Genomic DNA, 17,951 nt, shown 5'->3' on the forward strand with positions numbered 1-17,951 from the left:
GATTAATTTTCTATAAGAGTAATTTTGACAGTGGTTCCAGCTGCAAGGCACATTTATTAATTAATGTGTTTGTTTAATTCTAATACCTTGTAGTTTCCCTAGTAACAACTTGAGATGCTTGCTGTAAATTTTTGGAAGGAGCCTCCAGTGTCAGCGGTAAAACTGTAAAACTGTAACAGGACTAAATTGTTTCATGAGCATTCCACAAAAATTAAACTTAACTACAGTATATTTGGATAAACGTATGATGTGTCATTCTTTAGCAAATACATTTGTAATCATAGGCAAATTACTGTGGTATAAGAGCAATAAAAACATTGGGACATGTTGTTATAGGAAAATAATACACTTCAGGGTGGTAACAGTAACTCCACTTCATGTCAGGCCACCTCACACCACCCCATTGTTGATTAGTTTCCTATAACATCATACCTGTATTGTATTCCATACTTATAACATCAGCAAGTATCCAGCAGGACCTTGTTATGCTGTATAAATCTTTGGCATGTATCACGTAGATGAATGTGGTCAATTGCCTGTTGCTCACACCAAACTATACTGCAGTACACCATTTCACTTTTGGGCGGCCCCCATTCATTAATAATCACGTCAGCTGGCTCGGCTATTGCACAATGCCTTATATGTTTTGGAAACCTACACTCATTTTGGCCTACTAATGTGTTTTAATCTGGATAAAAACAGACACAGCATAAACAGTTCCATTATAGTTGGCCTTGAATACGTCTTATATCATGCTGAAGAGCTTCTGCTCCTGGTAAGCAATAAGTGAGCACAAGTACACAATTTATTCATAAGCTGTCATCCTAATGCACAGCAAGAACTTCAGTGTGATGATGATACTCTCTTCTAGCTCGATTATTGTTGTCTTAATGTATTGTTTTTCCTCTTCGTCCTGTTCAGATGCAGCAACAAAAGTGCTCTGTGGAGCCCCCTAGTGCCAGATACAGAGAGCATCAACATTGTGACTAACAGCACTTATAATGAGAACCGCAAGATCCACCAGGTGTACAGCCAGGTGATGTTTCTCCATCCTCAGCAGATCACTGTCCGCTGCCAGGCCAGGAACGAGAGAGGAGCTCGGGCAAGGGACATCAGACTTGTCACTAGCAGTGAGTGTCCTGGTTTGTTGTGTTACAAACCTAACACACATTCGGTGCTATAAAACAACATCCATTATGAGTTTTAAAAGGAAGTCATTCTGTGTGGGCTGTTTTATTTTCAGTGTAAATGACTGAATGGTTGCTGATCTCCTTATATCCAATCCTATATCCAATCCTAACACTGAGAAAGTGTGCTGCTTTGAAGCAACTGAAGATAGATAAAGACCTAGACTGAAACCCAAACTCAAAACTAGTTGTATTCTCACATACCAACACTGCTTATTATAGGCAGACGAGTTTCGGTTGAAAGATTAGCCAATCATATTCATGTGTGTACAATATATCTCAGAATAATATTAATAATAATATGATTTATTTTGCCCTGGTGTTATTTTATGATATGATATTCAAATATTAATAAGTATATGAGTCTGGTCTGCTCTCTGAGACACTTTGATTTACAGGTGGAAACAGAGATGATAGATTTGTGGATGCAGGTACAAATACACTTAAACAAATGTAATTATGAAAAGACTACATGATTATATCCACAGACAATAAACACAAATTACAATTTACAGTACACTGTACAAAAACAAGAATTAAACAATGAGAGGAAACAACAGTGTCACCATTATAATTTCCAGCTTTTCATCAATGAAATTTAGAACCTTGGACTCTCAGAAGGGGTCCACACTCAAATTCCCCATTCTTGTTTGTATTCGATCATTCAGGTTTATCAAGTCAGATCTAATTAAAACCCTATATATAAATATAGATGAGTTCCCATTCTGAACCACCAGCTGGTGCAGCTCCAAGAGACAGGATAAAGAGTCCCATAGTGCCAAGCCTCACAAAGGTTATAATAAAAGAACACTAAAATAGACAAAACTTTATTTCAAATGGACAATAAAAGTGAAAAGAACATGTAAACAACATTCCAATGCTGAAAAAACAGAACACCAAAATGAATAAAAAAGGTCTGGTGTGTTTTAGTTTTTGTATAAAATAATGTAATAACCTAAAAAAACAATACATAAAATAATTTTAAATATCCCTGGTGTGTGCACACAAATGTATGATACTCAACAGAAATACTAAATGAGCTAATAAAGATTTATGTTTGGGTGTTACATCAATTACATCATGCCACTAAACCCCATTACCTAGGCTATATTTAAATACAATTATAGTTTATTAATGTTATTTGATATTTTTTAGCTTGTTAAAATATAGTGCTCAGATTTACACACACCCTGACCAGATTTCAGTTCGATTATACAGATACGCCAAAGATGAAATTGCTGAATAGGGAAATCCAGGTTGGAATTTGTGTGTGCTTGATTTATGGCCAGATTTGTCCATGCACAACTTTGATCAATAATATGTGTGTCTTTGTCTTGTCAGCTCTGTTCTCACAGGTGGCTGTTCTGGCTGCTGTTCTGGCACTAGTCGTCATAGCCATCATTTTTATTATCATCCTAATCGCCGTGTGGAGGAAGGTCAGTGGCTTCTCAGTTTTATACTTGCACACGGATTCTTTTCATTGTCATTTAAACTTGCAAACAAGGCTTGCAAAATGGCCTTACTGCACTTACTTTGTTTAGAATTTTAAAAGTGCTCCTATCATAAGGAGCTTCATGCTATTCCACGGCTTCTGGATTCATTTACACTGCATAAACGTTCAGAATCATTAGCGACGTCATAAGTGTTTCTAATATTCTGATTATATTTTTTTTTACCTGCTTTATAAAAACATTAATAATTTGCCAAGTTTCTAAGACTTGAACAACCACTCCCTTGAAAACTAAAGAACAAAAAGCTAAAATTGGATCTACACTGAACAATTAATAATAATAATAATAATAATAATAATAATAATAATAATAATAATAATAATAATTTGTGAATAAAAATTAATAGAAATCAGATTTCAAATGTAAGAATGATCTTAATTTGTGTTAGTGCTTAGGGTTTGAAGGTGGCACTATGTCCGATTGTGGCAGTGATGAGAAATAAAACTTACAGATAACATCCTGTACTTTCATAAACTGTACTATAGCTATGAAATTAAAGCAAAACTCGAATTAAAATATCCAAAGTAAAATCTACAAATAAGACCCAGAAGAATTTTCAGGAAAAGACATTGATATTAAATAAACACTACATTAATAACACAAACCATGCGTTTGTGTTTGTGTGTGATCTCTGCAGAAGCCGCGTTATGAGATCAGATGGAAGGTGATTGAGTCTGTGAGTCAGGATGGACATGAGTACATCTATGTGGACCCTATTCACCTCCCCTATGACCTGGCCTGGGAGATGCCTCGAGACAGCCTGGTCCTCGGTACATGCTGCGACTTGATTACAAATTTCAAAACTTAAATAACTTGCTGTTTTGTTGTTCGTTCGTAATAATATATTGCAGACCAGAAATATTCCTAAAGATCATGTTAGATCTTTTTCCACATTTAATGAGTAAACATCAAGTGAAAAACAAATAGAAACATGCTTTATAATGGGGCATGTGACTGTGCTCAAAATTAACCAATCACATTTAAACTCGTATTCAAAAGTAATTATACACCTGGCATCAATGAAGTGATTCTGGTTAACTCCAAACATTAACATCTTATGGCATTTGGCAGACACCCTTATCCAGAGCAACTTACATTTATCTCATTTATATATCTGAGCAGTTGAGGGTTAAGGGCCTCGCTCAGGGGCCCAACAGTGACAGCACTGGGATTTGAACTCACAATCTTTCAATCAGTAGGCCAACATCTTAACCATTAAGCTATCATTGCCCCCTGTAAGATTTTCTTGACATCTTAGGGTATGTCTCAATCAGCTCCCTAGTTCAGTAATCAGGACACTGATTACAGAGTCGGCCATTTTAAGGGTCTCAAATTTGAAATCCTTGTACTTCACTGGAGCGTTTGCACCATAAAAAAATCACAAAAACCAGGGAGCACTGATGCTCACTATGTTCCCTTACTGGAAGTGGCATCATATTTTCTGAAGCCCCTCAGCTCTAAAAAAAAAAAAAAAAAATGGCAGATGAACTCTCAACCAACTGTAAGTAGCTTGTTATGATTGTTTTGGCTCTCAAATGATTACGTACATTAGCAATTTTTTACTTTATTTGACATTCTATATACAGTTTGTTTGAGTCTAACAACTTTTAAGTGCTAGCTAGCTAATCCACTAGCTAGCCTACGATCCTGCTTGAAGTACCATGATAGAAACGTGTGTGATTAAGCTAACAAATTTATATGACATATAATTTCAGAAAGATATCGGTCCTGCCTGTTGTTGATAAATGCATAGTGGTGAGGTTTTCCAATGTGAGAACATAGTCATGTTGTTGGAAATTGAGTTATCAGTGTTCCAATGTGTAGGGAGCCAGCGTCGTTACCAGTGCCTGAACCCATGTACACAATATATTGATCCACGACCTAGGAAGCTAGGCAGCTGATTGAGACACACCCTTGGTTTCATCCAATTGCTGAAGCTATATTCTGCAAAGAGCTTACCACTATGTTTGAATATAAACTGAAAATGATTGTCATGTCTGACTGTCTTTAGGTCGCACTCTGGGATCAGGAGCCTTTGGAAGAGTGGTAGAGGCAACTGCATATGGACTTACCAATTCCCAATCTTCTACTAAAGTGGCTGTGAAAATGCTCAAATGTAATGCACTAAACCCTGTTGATGTATCTGAAACATCTTGATTACTGCATGTGCAATGAATTAACGCTAATGTTAATGTTGTGTATAATTGTTATTTGGCTTCTGTGGTGTCTTCCAGCGACGGCGCGTAGGAGTGAGACTCAGGCTCTGATGTCCGAGCTGAAGATCATGAGTCACCTGGGTCCACACCTCAACATTGTCAACCTGCTGGGAGCCTGCACTAAACAAGGTAATGTACTGTAAAGTTTCACACATGTTCCAAACACATGGATAACGCAACTGCTGTGTTGTGGAGGGTGAACACATACTCGTTTCATCACGTGTCAAGGTCCTCTGTACCTGGTGACGGAGTTCTGTCGATACGGAGACCTGGTAGACTACCTGCACAGGAACAAGCAGAGCTTCCTGCAGAACTATGCAAACAAGAGCCCCCTCACTAATGGTAGTGATAGCCACATCTGCATTGACTCTGATGTGCCTTCTGGAAAAGGGTAAGACACTGAAACAAGCTTGTGATGCTGTTTAAAGGTTTTGTTGTCCTTATATACAGAGAAATACAGGATATAATAAATAGTACCAGTAAAAATAAAAATAAAGTCAGAACCAAATCAAACTGACTTATATTCTTCTACTTTCTTTTTTTAAGCAAGAAGAAAATGATCCTATACAGTATTTTATTCTTGAACATAGCATCAACAAGTGCATTTTCTTGACATTCTCCTAACAAGGTTAATTCAATTCAGCTTTATTTGTATAGCACTTTTAACAATGGACATTGTCCCAAAGCAGCTTTCCAGAAATATTGATGAATTCAGGATATAAATTTTAAATGTATGAATTTATCCCTAATGAGCAAGCCAGAGGTGACGGTGGCGAGGAAAAACTCCCTGAGACGATATGAGGAAGAAACCTTGAGAGGAACCAGACTCAAAAGGGAACCCGTTCTCATCTGGGTGCCACCGGATAGTGCAATTATAAATAAATCCCTTCTATAAATGTGTAGTACATCGTAAAATAGTGCAATTGAGTAACCAGGGAAGGTTGACGATAGTCATGATAAATTTCCCACATATTTAAAGCATCTTAAAAGCATATTAAAGCACAGGGCAGCTGTGGCTCCGGTGGGAGAGTGGGTTGTCCACTAATCAATAGTTATTGGACAACCTGCTAATGGTACAAGCTTCGATTTCCAGCCCACATGACTCCACAGGCCGAAGTGTCCTTGGGCAAGACACTGAACCCCAAGTTGCTCCCGATAGCAAGCTAACGCCTTGCATTATAGCTCTGCTACCATTGGTGTGTGAGTGTGTGTGTGAATGGGTGAATAAGAACCAGTGTAAAGAACCGCTAAGGTTAAAAAAAAAGCACTCTATAAGTGCAGACCATCTGTTGGCTTGCGAGTAATAAACCTAATGGAACACATTCTTGGTCTACAATAAAAATGTCCATCCATCCATCCATCCATCTTCTATACCACTTATCCTTCCTTCAGGGTCACGGGGAAACATAGAGCCTATCCCAGGGAGCAGCAGGCACAAGGCAGGGTACACCCTGGACAGGGTGCCAATCCATCGCAGGGCACACTCACATACACATTCACACACCCATTCATACACTACGGACACTTTGGACATGCCAGTCAGCCTACCATGCATGTCTTTGGACTGGGGGTGGAAACCGGAGTACCCGGAGGAAACCCCCGCAGCATGGGGAGAACATGCAAACTCCGCACACACAGGGCTGCGGTGGGAATTGAACCCCCGACCCTGGAGGTGTGAGGTGAACATACTAACCACTAAGCCACCGTGCGCCCCCAATAAAAATGTTTTGTTTTTTAATTATTATTGTTTTTATTACTATTAGTTTATTTTGTAAAGAGTGTTTAGCCATGAACCATTATGAGCTCTCATGTAATGTTATGTTATATTATATTCTCTGCCCTGTAGCTATGTGTTATTTGGCTCTGAGAGTGACGGTGGTTATATGGACATGAGAAAAGAGGACATGACTGAATATGTGGCCATGCAAGAGCTGACGGACAGCATCAAATACGCTGATATCCAGCCGTCTCCGTATGAGTCACCATATCAGCAGGACATCTACCAAGAACAAGGTAGACACACATCAAGACCAAAGCCACAGTCTAAAGGAATTATGCAGTCATTATTTTCTTTAAAAAACAATGTTTACTAAAGAATGGTACAAGACGCTATCTCTAAAAGTTAATACTCTTTCATGTAATATATATATATATATATATATATATATATATATATATATATATATATATATATTAAGGTTTAGAAATATTAGTGCACATTTTCACATCTGTTATCAATTCATTGATGTTAGTTCAAGATTACCGATTTATGGTTTTTATTGTTTGTTTTTTGGACAGTCATTATTGTATCATTTCTAGTTTGCATTCATGATAACACAAGTGTCTATGGATATTTTTAAAAATCCTTCTAACCAAAAGTAATGGAAAAAAAGGCATACAGATTTGAGAGGATATTCACTGAACTGAACTATACACAGTATTTAAAAATAAACGTCCTTTTTATTTAAACAAAGGCTGAGAATATTACTAAAATAAAGTCATAGTTTAGTATGTATGTATTTTGGCAGCAAGATATTGTTAACTGCCTAAACATGCCAGCCAGCTGTTGAACAGATGTGCCTTTTTAGAGGCAACTTCAGAAAAATATAATCCTCTGGTGCTACTGGGAGTTTATTTTATAATGACGAAATGTACTGTATATTTTTGTGTGTGTGTGTGTGTGTGTGTGTGTGTGTGTGTGTGTGTGTGTGTGTGTGTGTGTGTGTGTGTGTGTGTGTGTGTGTGTGTGTGTGTTTCTCAGGTCACAGAGTGGACCTTTCACTGGTCATCAGTGATTCTCCCATTCTGAGCTACACTGATCTGGTGGGCTTCAGCTTCCAGGTGGCCAAAGGCATGGAGTTTCTGGCCTCCAAAAATGTACAGTATCAGATTTCTATGCAAAGTTTGTACAGATCTCTGGCAGATATTTGGACTGGTTTAATAATTTTCTAATGCAATCTATGAGAGAGTTGTGGATTTAAAAGGAACAATGATTTGGCTAAAAATGAAATTTGCCCAAATTGAGCATCTATAGTTTTCTACTAGCATTACAGAGATAAAGTTGTTATGTAAAGTAAGCTTATGAGTATTTAAAAAAAACAAACCAAAAAAAACACCACCAAAACTATTATAGCTACCAGTTTAGTATTGTGCAAACTGCATGCTTATACAGTAATATTGTATATATAAATTAGTCATAAATATTATAGTCTGTATTTAAACAAAATCTATATACAGTACAAATCTCTTCTCTCTGGGCCTTCCAGTGTGTTCATCGGGACCTGGCTGCTAGGAATGTCTTAATATGTGAGGGAAAACTGGTGAAAATTTGTGACTTCGGGTTGGCCAGAGACATCATGCATGACAACAATTACATCTCCAAAGGCAACGTGAGTACAGCCCTGAAAACTGAACTCTCAGATTGATCAGGTGAAAGAAAACACGTGACCTACTGAATGCTTTCTTATGACTTCCTGCAGTCTGAGGATTTGTATTTTGCAATCTGCATGAACTGTAATAACCATGTCGCATATTAATATTAAGGCTTCTTGCACTTCACCATTCAATAGTAATTTACATTATACCCCAGTGCTGTTAAATTCTTGATTCTGATTGGTCAAAAGGTGTTGAATAATTCTTTATAACAGCAGCTCTGACAGTAGCATTTATATTCCTGTGCTCTTTCAAATACATTGTTATGTATATAGTAACAACTTACACAGAGACTTATATGACTAACATGCCACAAAATCTGTCTAATATTTAATAGATTGTTAAAATGTGCTGTATTTAACAAAGGATTGTTTTTCATTTACAAAGTGTTAGGCAAAGTATTCCTCCACAGGAACGTCTTAAGGAATATAGTTAGTGTAGCATGTACACTAACCTGGATGCACATTCACATTCACATTGAGTATTGTTGTGTTTGTGTGTCCTGCAGACGTTCCTGCCTCTGAAGTGGATGGCCCCAGAGAGCATCTTCCACAACCTCTATACAACACTCAGTGATGTCTGGTCTTATGGTATTTTGCTGTGGGAGATTTTCACTCTGGGTGAGTTATTAATCACTTGAACCTAAATTAAATCTGGATACGAATAAAATGTTGTTTTATTGTCTCGTCTGTCCAACTATGATAAATAAATTGTAAAAAAATCGCTACTGGATAAAATATTTTATTAATATGAGATTTTTAATAAACACTGTTCTTGCAGGAGGAACTCCATACCCAGATCTCCCTATGAATGACCTCTTCTATAATGCTCTTAAGAGAGGTTATCGGATGGCCAAACCCATGCACGCTGCAGAGGACATGTATGTCTCATCTGGTTTGTTCATTCTGTTTAAATAAATATTATTTATTTTATGTGCTGTAGTTTAATATAATTCTGAAATAAACTGCACTTGCTCAGAGACAAAGGTACCAAACTCAGGTTAAATCCAGCACTCTAAAGGGTTCTTTGGTTTGTCAAACTGAAGGAAGCCTAAATGAGTGTCCAAGTACAACTCATTTAGGAAGCTAAGAACCCTTAACTATCCAAAGAACCCTTGAGAAAATAACTGTAAAAAAAAAATATTTTGTAATGTATAGTACAACCCCAATTCCAAAAAAGTTGGGTGAGCATGGAAAATGCAAACAAACAAACAAACAAACAAACAAAAAAACTCAAGTCCTCCTGTACTATACTGAAAACACATTATTAACACATTATTTGATATTTTACTTTGTGAATTTAATTTATTTTTGAAAATATACACTCATTTCGAATCTGATGACTGCAACGCACTCCAAAAAAGTTGGGACAGTTGACTGCTTACCCCTGTGTAACATCAACTTTTCTTTTAATAACACTTATTAAGCGTTTGGGCGCTGAGTGAGGACACCAGTTGGTGTCTTGGGAATGGGAATTTTCTCCCATTCATTCATTATGTATTTCTTTAGCTTCACAATTGTATGGGGCCTTCTTTGCCTTATTTTGCTCTTCATAATGCGCTACACATTATCAATCGGAGAGAGGTCAGGACTGCAGGCAGGCCATGCTAGCACCGGCACTCTCTGCTTACGCAACGATGCGCTTGTAATGCGCACATTGTCACATCACTATTAGTCCTAAATTGCCCTGTCCCAACTTTTTTGGAATGTGTTGCATGCATCAATTTCAAAATAAATGTTTACCTTAAAAAAACTAGGCATCGAATACCTTGTATTTATATGTTGTTGTTGTTTTTTTTGTTGTTGTTTGTTTAAATACAAGTCAAAGTACATTTACAATTCACTCCTCTTTGTTTTTATTAGCATTTTCCATACTGTCCCAACTTGTACATAATAGCTCTTACATTGGGAAACAAAAATGTATCTTTAAAAGTAGCTTTATTCTGACATGCATTACATGTTCTGTGTGAAACCCAAACATATTTCTATTCCTTGCAGTTATGAGGTGATGAGGAAGTGCTGGGAAGAGAAGTTTGAGAAGAGGCCGGAGTTCTCCTATCTGGTGCAGGAGATGGGGAACATGCTTACCGAAGGCTATAAAAAGGTTTCCATCACTCTTTTTTTCCCTGTTTCCTTGGATTTCACAATGATGCATAAAACTTCATTACTCACGTTACTCATCGGATGTTGAATGTAGACTAATCTTCCTCTAAATCCAGGATGTCCGACTGGTGGAAGGCAACAATGACTCTTTCTCTCTCTATCTCTCCAGCGATACTCCCAGGTCAGCGAGAGCTTTCAGAAGAGTGATCATCCAGCTGTGGTACGCAGCAAGCCCAGGGTGCCATCTCCATTCCCGGGCACACTCCCTCCCTCTTCCCCTTCCACCATTTTTCCTCCATCCTCCACACCTAACCGTTGCCTAGAGGCTGATCAAGACATGGCACCAGCACCTTATAACGGTTACATCATCCCAATCCCTGACCCCAAGCCTGAAGAAGAGTGCCAGGAAGTCAGTATGCCAACAGAAAGCCCCTCAAGGTACGACCAGCTTCTTGTCCAGCATAAATACATATACCACTGAAGGCACAGGAAAGATGATGCCCCAGTTCCTCATGTGGAGAGATTACACAAATGGGCATGGTTCTCACATGGGTGATTATAGACCTGGGACATTGTTGTTTATTTTAGAATTTGAAATAACACAAATTTCATGACTTAATTCTCCTCCAATCTGAGAGTTTCGGAAGCCCTACTCTTTAAAAATCACATCTGATGTAAAGTGCATTTTATGCAAAATCTTGTACAGAAATGTCCTTTTGTCAAGAGTTTAAACAAAATGCTCTGTATAGTGTGCTTTTGGAATCTTAAGAAGGTTTTTTTTCCATCTCTGCAGCTCTGTAAGGTCTGAGGCAGAGACAGCATCATTGGAGGCTCCCAGTGCAGAGCAGGAGTGTTATGAACAACTGAAGGAACTCTCCAACACTCCTGACGCAGAGGAGAGCTTCCTGTAACACCATGTTGCTTCCTCTTACACTGGAGAATATCTGTGACTGACATTCAAACAAAAATGCAGACACAGCATCTGGTTAATACAACGCCTATGGGGTGACACAGTGGTTATTTAAGACCACTAATTAATATATCGAGGCCATAAGTTAATATTTCAAGATGAAAAACTAGTGTTGCAATCCACACTACTCAGAACTTCAGCTCGAACAGACATGGATGCCCACAGCAAGTTCATATCTGTATGTCCAGTCTCTGAATTTGATAAACATATTAATAAGATCTACATTAATTATTTCTGTGCATGGAGCAAGAAGAAATTACATATAATGTAGGTCAACTGTCTTGATCATTTTTGCTTATAAAAATTTTCTCTCACAATGGTCTTATCGTGTTTGGCTGAAGTTACAAGCTTCAAAAGCTAAACTAAACTCTGAAAGCTATTAAAACACATTTCTACAACAGAAACATTATCAAGTACAATCAAGTAGAAAATAATGCAAAAGGAATTCTGTTTACTGTCGACTGTGCTCCGCCATATTGTTGTGACTTCAGGTGTTTACGTCGGATAACTCAGGCAAGGTAGATGTTGCCCGAGTTCCCAACTTAAGGAATTCCAAATTGAATGACCATTCCATTGCACTTTTCCATGTCAGACATCAGATTTTTCCAAGTTTCAAGCACAATGGATTGCATCATAAGTATTTTGTGGCCACAAATTAGCCATGATTTAAAATATGTTGCAGGAACATCATACTTAATTGGTGGCCTCCAGTTAATTATTTAGTGAAAAAGCCTGTTTGCTTTAATGTAATGTGACCTAACGCTATATCCATGTTACCTGTGACTCCATTATCTGTCATTCCAAGCTTGAAGTAAAGTCCAATATTATCAGTCAGCTTCATGCGTAAGTTCATGTGGCCACTAAATACTATAGTTGCCACAAATTATATAATAGCTCTTAACCAGTGGCCTCAATATATTAATTATTGGCTAAACCTTCTTAATTAAAAAAAAAAAAAATGATTCTTATAAACAGTTATTCTGTACAAGTAAGAACAGTTAGCATTACTACAATTAACTTCTATCAGATTTCTTATAATATCTTACAGGGGAGGAGTTGGGAAAGTTTTATTTGATTTTTGAGGAGTAGATATCAAAGTGGAGACATCAGTGTTTCTAATGCTGCATTCGATTTGTAACTCGGAATTTCCCATCTCTGATTAAAAACAAAGGAAAAGGGCCTGCGGTGGGGGTCCCCAGAGTAAGACAGAAAATAAACAACCCAACAGTCATGCAGTTAGATTACTGTAAATAAATGAGGCTGATGAGCTGAATGGCAGTTTTGGACATCACAGTTGGGCCTCATGAACATGCACACACTTTCCAACATGCACCTGAAGCTCTTAACAGTTCTGTATAAAAGTCATGTCTTGTTCTGCTGGGTTTTAACAGACCATCAGTGGGGAGTTCTTTGCAGTTTTTCTGGTACGTTGCTCATTCTGATGTCTACGCTAGCTTGTTGTACTGATATTATAACTAGCAAGTCCTGGTGACTCTATCACAATAGCGAACACTCGAAGTAGCTTGCTAAGGTTAACCAGTCACTACTTTTTTTACCGACAGAATGAGTGGAGCATAAAAGAATGCACTTTCAACCAATTTCAACCCAATTTAGGCTTCAAAACCGCATAATGCATAATAAAGTCATATATACAGTCATTGGGCTCAATTCAATCCAACAGGCATGCTCAAAAACTCGTAGGAATTCCTATTAGCAGTTGAGGGAGAGTTTTCTTCTCCTTAGCTAAGGTCGGAAATTCGGAGTTAGTCGAATGCAGCACAGAAATACATTTTCATTAAAAAATCTGTACACATGAAGGTGACATTCAATGGATCTGTCAAAAACACACTGACTTCTTGCTGTTTGGTCATCACTTTTAGGTGAACGTTTGCCTGTACATATTTTAAGCTAAAATACATATAGACCTGTGCACACATTTACAGTGGTTCAAGTTTAGGCTTGCCATGAGCTGCCCTTATATGCTGTTAGAGTTTGATTGTAAAACTCTTTAAGGTGAGCTAAAAATTTATTGTTTTTTCTTGCATCTTTCTCAACATCAGTTGAACCCTGCCCCAGACATTCTTCTATTGGCTGATACATGGCTATGTCAGAGGACATTGTGACAAAAGCAGCTCTGGTGAATGCAATTTCTATGTGTTGGTGAGTGCTGCCTTGAGCACCGTGCCTTCATTAAAATAAATGGCAAAATGTGCATTTTTGACAGATATCAAAATGGCCCCTTTGAACTAATCTAATCATAACTTTTTATTCCAATGGAGTGAAGTGAATTTTACAAGCGTGAGACCATACTGAAAACTTGCAATTGAGACAGTCATGAGTAAAATTGTGAGTAGTTAAGGACAGGAACAGATAATCGGTTTGTACTATTTTGTACAATGGAGAATGGTATACTACAGTGTGTTTAAAAGTCTAGTGAATCTGCAAACAATACATCATCAGTATTGAAATTGCATGCTGTAAGTGGCATTGGAAAGTGTTTTTTTTTTCCTTTTAGAACTGAAGACTGTTATTTTGTAAATTGTTTGTTGTAGTTCAGCTACGTACAGTAACAAGAACTGACATTTTTTTTGAGGACATGTCTATGAAAGTATTTTCTATTTCACAACTGTTGAACAGAGCCTTATGCAAAAAAAAAAAAAAAAAAAAAAAAAACTACATCCAGTATGTTTGTTGCTGTTGTTGTTGTTGTTTTGTTTTTTTGTTTTTATATCATTTTCCTATATTTTATGTTTCAGGGGAAGGAATTCTTACAGCCTTGTAGCAAATTTGCACTTTAAAATTTATTGGGACATAACCTAGATGATATTTTTTTATTTTTGGTTTTAATTTTTTTTTTTTTTTTTTTTACACTTTTATGAGTGAAATGAAGGTACATTAAATGAATAGAGAAATGATATACTGTTGATGCAGTATTATAAAAAGAATGATTTCCTTCTTTTAGCATTGTAACCTTCTGACTGAAACACTAGTGAAACAGCACAGGTTAAGGTACTAGATGCAGGGCAACTCTATGGGTGAAACTTTATCTTTTGTGTTACTTATTTTTGCTAAAAGACATTCTGTATCTTTAATGTCTTCATGTTATTATAGAAACACAGTGTTGAGCCTTAAGTAGAAGTCTCTTTTTACTCCAATAAAGGGCCAATCCCATTTTACGAAACCTGAAATTTCATCATTTTACTAGAAACAGTAAAAACTAACCTCAAAACAGTAGCGATGGCCCACGCCATATACCTACTAAAGCAGCCATCCATTTTGTAAAACACACATAAAGTATAGTGCTTTGCTTTCTTTTGACCTTTATAGATTTTATTGTAGCCTTTTTTTGTAAATGAGCCAAACCTTATTTAGTGCCACATGATAAATCACATTTTATGAGGAAATATTACACATGCTATGGTACCAAAGCTTCTACATTATGTATATTTACAAGTGTATTTTTTGTATAAATATTTTGTATATTGTACTTTATTGTACTAAATGTACTATATGTAAAGGAAACATATAATAAAGATAAGGGAGAGAAAAAAAATCCTCTTTATGCCTCTTTAAGTATTATATTGGTAATCAAGCACACGTTGGAATGGGGTGAGCCGAGTTGCAAAATGTCTGAGTTTTTCCAAGGGATGTGGTGTTCCAGCCAACTACAAAATGAGTCACAGCTTAGCAGCATGGATTAATTACAGATATATCTACTTCATGTGTTGATCTATGTTTAAAGTAACTAGAGCTGTTTACTGAGTTACCAAAAGACCAACCAACCATCTATGGCTAAGACTGACATGATACACTCTAGGGTATCAAGTGGAAGTTTTAGTACTACTGCTAAATCAGTCAATGAAATTTCCTGCAGCTCCTGAATCCACAAATTCCTCCTATTGACCCCAGGGAGGAATGAATGGTCTCATCACAGTTCCCCCTCCTGGGGTGAGCTTTGGCTTTTTCTGACAGTTCCTGGCAGGTGGTGTGGAAATGTCCTGCACACCCACTGTACAGACACCTCTTTCCCTTTATGAAGGCCCACCAGACAAGAGATTTAGTTCTAGTGGAGTAAACACTTGAGGAAGCTGTCTGGCTTCACTGACCTTATGCTCGTGTAGATGATTGTTGAGTCTCAGGGTCAGCTCGTAAAAGTTCACCTTTAATTTCATCTCCATATTCAGAGACACTATGATTACCCTGCCGAAAACCAAGGAGATGAGGAGCTGATCATCCAGTTTTGGTTCTCTGGAGGAGTGGCAGTTCTGCAGCAGTGGCCACAACTGGCTGAGTAGGTTCTGCCTTACCAGCACATGTACAGTCTAAGCTTTGGAGTTATGAGAAACTTTGCTGCAAGACCTGTTCATGTCCATTCTATTTGGTGCACTTATTGATTAGGACTGTTTTTAGATGCTCGAGCTCTGCTGGATCCATCTCTTTGGCTCAATCTCACTGTAACAGGCCTGGATTTGAACACTGGAGAACGAGGCAAGAACCCAGTGAGCCACCCAAAGAGATAGAGATAGACCCATGTGCAGAACAAGTCAAAGGCCTGAGGATAAACCGAGTAAACTAATAGTGAATTTTATTATGTATATTTTTGTATAGACACACACACACAGGGAGCTCAAGAGTGGGTAAGAGAAACCAGAGAAATGACTAAAATGTACCCAAGAAGATTACCAGAGATTACCCGTTAAAAACTACACACCAGTATGCAGCAAGTTTGATATACTTGCTACTGAAGTCTACGTACTGACGGAGTGGAAAGCTCTCCTTAATAGCTCCATGCACGGGTGGGGCTGATTGCCACTGATTATAATTAAGACTGTGCTCGTCGCTCCCTCTGGTGGCAGAAGTCGGTCTGACAATGTTTCAGTTTAATCTCTGCCTCCCTCTAGTGATGACACAAGACCAAGCCAACTGTCCCCTTACAGTTTATTATGGCATTATTGAATACTTAATCATTAATTCAGGATCCATGACAACAATACTTTTACTATAGTGATTATTATGCTTCTAATCACATGCTTTTATTATTCCTTGAATAAATTTTCCTTCCTTGAATATGATGCATAAAAGGACTGGATTTTATATGCCAGGAAAGTGATACAAACATATAGATCTATGAACTATAACAGCGTTTCCCAGCCTTTTTCAGTCACGGCACTCTTTGAAAATTTTTAGAAATTTGTAACAACCTACACAATTTTTTGTAACTTTCCGTGCGGCACCGGATCCGGAAATGAATAACTTCGAGGCGACTATTGCCGAAAGGTACGACTGTACAGGCATCTCTATGATCCATGCGGGACTATAGAGATAGCCAGATGGCACAAAATTAATGGAAAGGTTTTTAAAAAATAGTGATATGGATATGCTTTGTACATACTGCTGAAAGAATAAAGCCAAAGTTGAAATTTTTGGGGGGTGAACCATGTTTTCATTCATCGGTGTGTTCACAAATAAACAGTCAATACACTACACCTTCATACAGTGATGAAACCTCATTCTTTTGTCTTTATACACAGAGACGTTTACGCTGATGGATGAACAATCACCTGATTTTGTAAATGTGAGATATGACATTTGCAGGAAGCTCCCAATTTTGCTTATGTCTTACAGTAATTGCTAACATTTCGGCCTACAAAATGAGTCTACAATAAATAATAAGTCTATTTAATGAAAGCAAAGGTCCATGTTTAATAAAAAAAAAATCTTAATGAAATGAATAAAATAAAAATTGGTTCAATTTAATCTTATACATGTTCTCATATTTATAGTTATATTTTGTTGTAATGTGACGAGTGATAATCTCAAGGTTTACTGAGTTTTATATTAGTCCTATATGATTCTTTGCTCTTTTTTCCATACTAGGGGTTTTAGTGAAGTTTACTGAAAACAAACATTGACAACAACAAACACAACAATTCCTCCCCGGCATTCAGCAACTCCACGTGAGACGCCATGTTTGTAAGCGTTGCTATGGTTGTTCCGACAAACTACTTCTTCTCTCAGCTACATCCTGTTGGTTTATAGGACGATTACTCAGAGTCGCACCCTTTCCTTTCAAAGAATATTACAACGGCGAGAGCGTCAAATGTAAACGCCTCGTCCATTTGGGGAGGTGCACGCGCAGTCAGTATATCGCAGTCAGTATATATATACTTTTAAAATATATATTTTATATATACATATATTTATTTGTTTTTCAGCTTCAACCAAAAAAAAAGAGGGGAAAAACATGTCATACGAGTTATTCTCTCACTGTCCATGTTTCTTAGATATTAAATGCAGTTTCAGCACTGACAGTTTGGCAGAGCTGACACGATGTTGACTTTGGCAGTTTAGTCTTTTGGGAAATAATTTGAACATTTCAACATGAATTATCTATGTCTACATCTTATAAAAATGACCTAGAAATATCCTGGACAACATAATTGGCTAAATATCCATCAAGCTGACCAAGTATATTTGTGCCACAGCTAACTTGCTAACTGCGCAGTACTTGTACCCATGCAGCAGCCTCACTA

The 17,951-nt window shown here is 37.4% G+C and overlaps 1 protein-coding gene across 1 annotated transcript in view; it reads left to right on the plus strand.

Moving 5' to 3' along the window:
- The window catches only part of pdgfrb (platelet-derived growth factor receptor, beta polypeptide), a 52,887-nt gene extending 37,898 nt beyond the window's left edge, over nucleotides 1-14,989 (plus strand). The window contains exons 10-23 of the mRNA XM_053642129.1: nucleotides 922-1,130; nucleotides 2,529-2,623; nucleotides 3,336-3,468; nucleotides 4,710-4,814; nucleotides 4,933-5,043; nucleotides 5,143-5,305; nucleotides 6,761-6,927; nucleotides 7,676-7,791; nucleotides 8,181-8,303; nucleotides 8,855-8,966; nucleotides 9,127-9,226; nucleotides 10,344-10,449; nucleotides 10,618-10,886; nucleotides 11,242-14,989. Of these exons, the coding sequence (XP_053498104.1) occupies nucleotides 922-1,130; nucleotides 2,529-2,623; nucleotides 3,336-3,468; nucleotides 4,710-4,814; nucleotides 4,933-5,043; nucleotides 5,143-5,305; nucleotides 6,761-6,927; nucleotides 7,676-7,791; nucleotides 8,181-8,303; nucleotides 8,855-8,966; nucleotides 9,127-9,226; nucleotides 10,344-10,449; nucleotides 10,618-10,886; nucleotides 11,242-11,359 (1,927 nt within the window). The 3' untranslated portion in view covers nucleotides 11,360-14,989. The remainder of the gene's footprint in view (nucleotides 1-921; nucleotides 1,131-2,528; nucleotides 2,624-3,335; nucleotides 3,469-4,709; nucleotides 4,815-4,932; nucleotides 5,044-5,142; nucleotides 5,306-6,760; nucleotides 6,928-7,675; nucleotides 7,792-8,180; nucleotides 8,304-8,854; nucleotides 8,967-9,126; nucleotides 9,227-10,343; nucleotides 10,450-10,617; nucleotides 10,887-11,241) is intronic.
- Nucleotides 14,990-17,951: the final 2,962 nt, after the last annotated feature.

Source organism: Ictalurus furcatus, chromosome 14 (genome assembly GCF_023375685.1).
Source record: "Ictalurus furcatus strain D&B chromosome 14, Billie_1.0, whole genome shotgun sequence".
NCBI classification, from domain to species: Eukaryota; Metazoa; Chordata; class Actinopteri; order Siluriformes; family Ictaluridae; genus Ictalurus; species Ictalurus furcatus.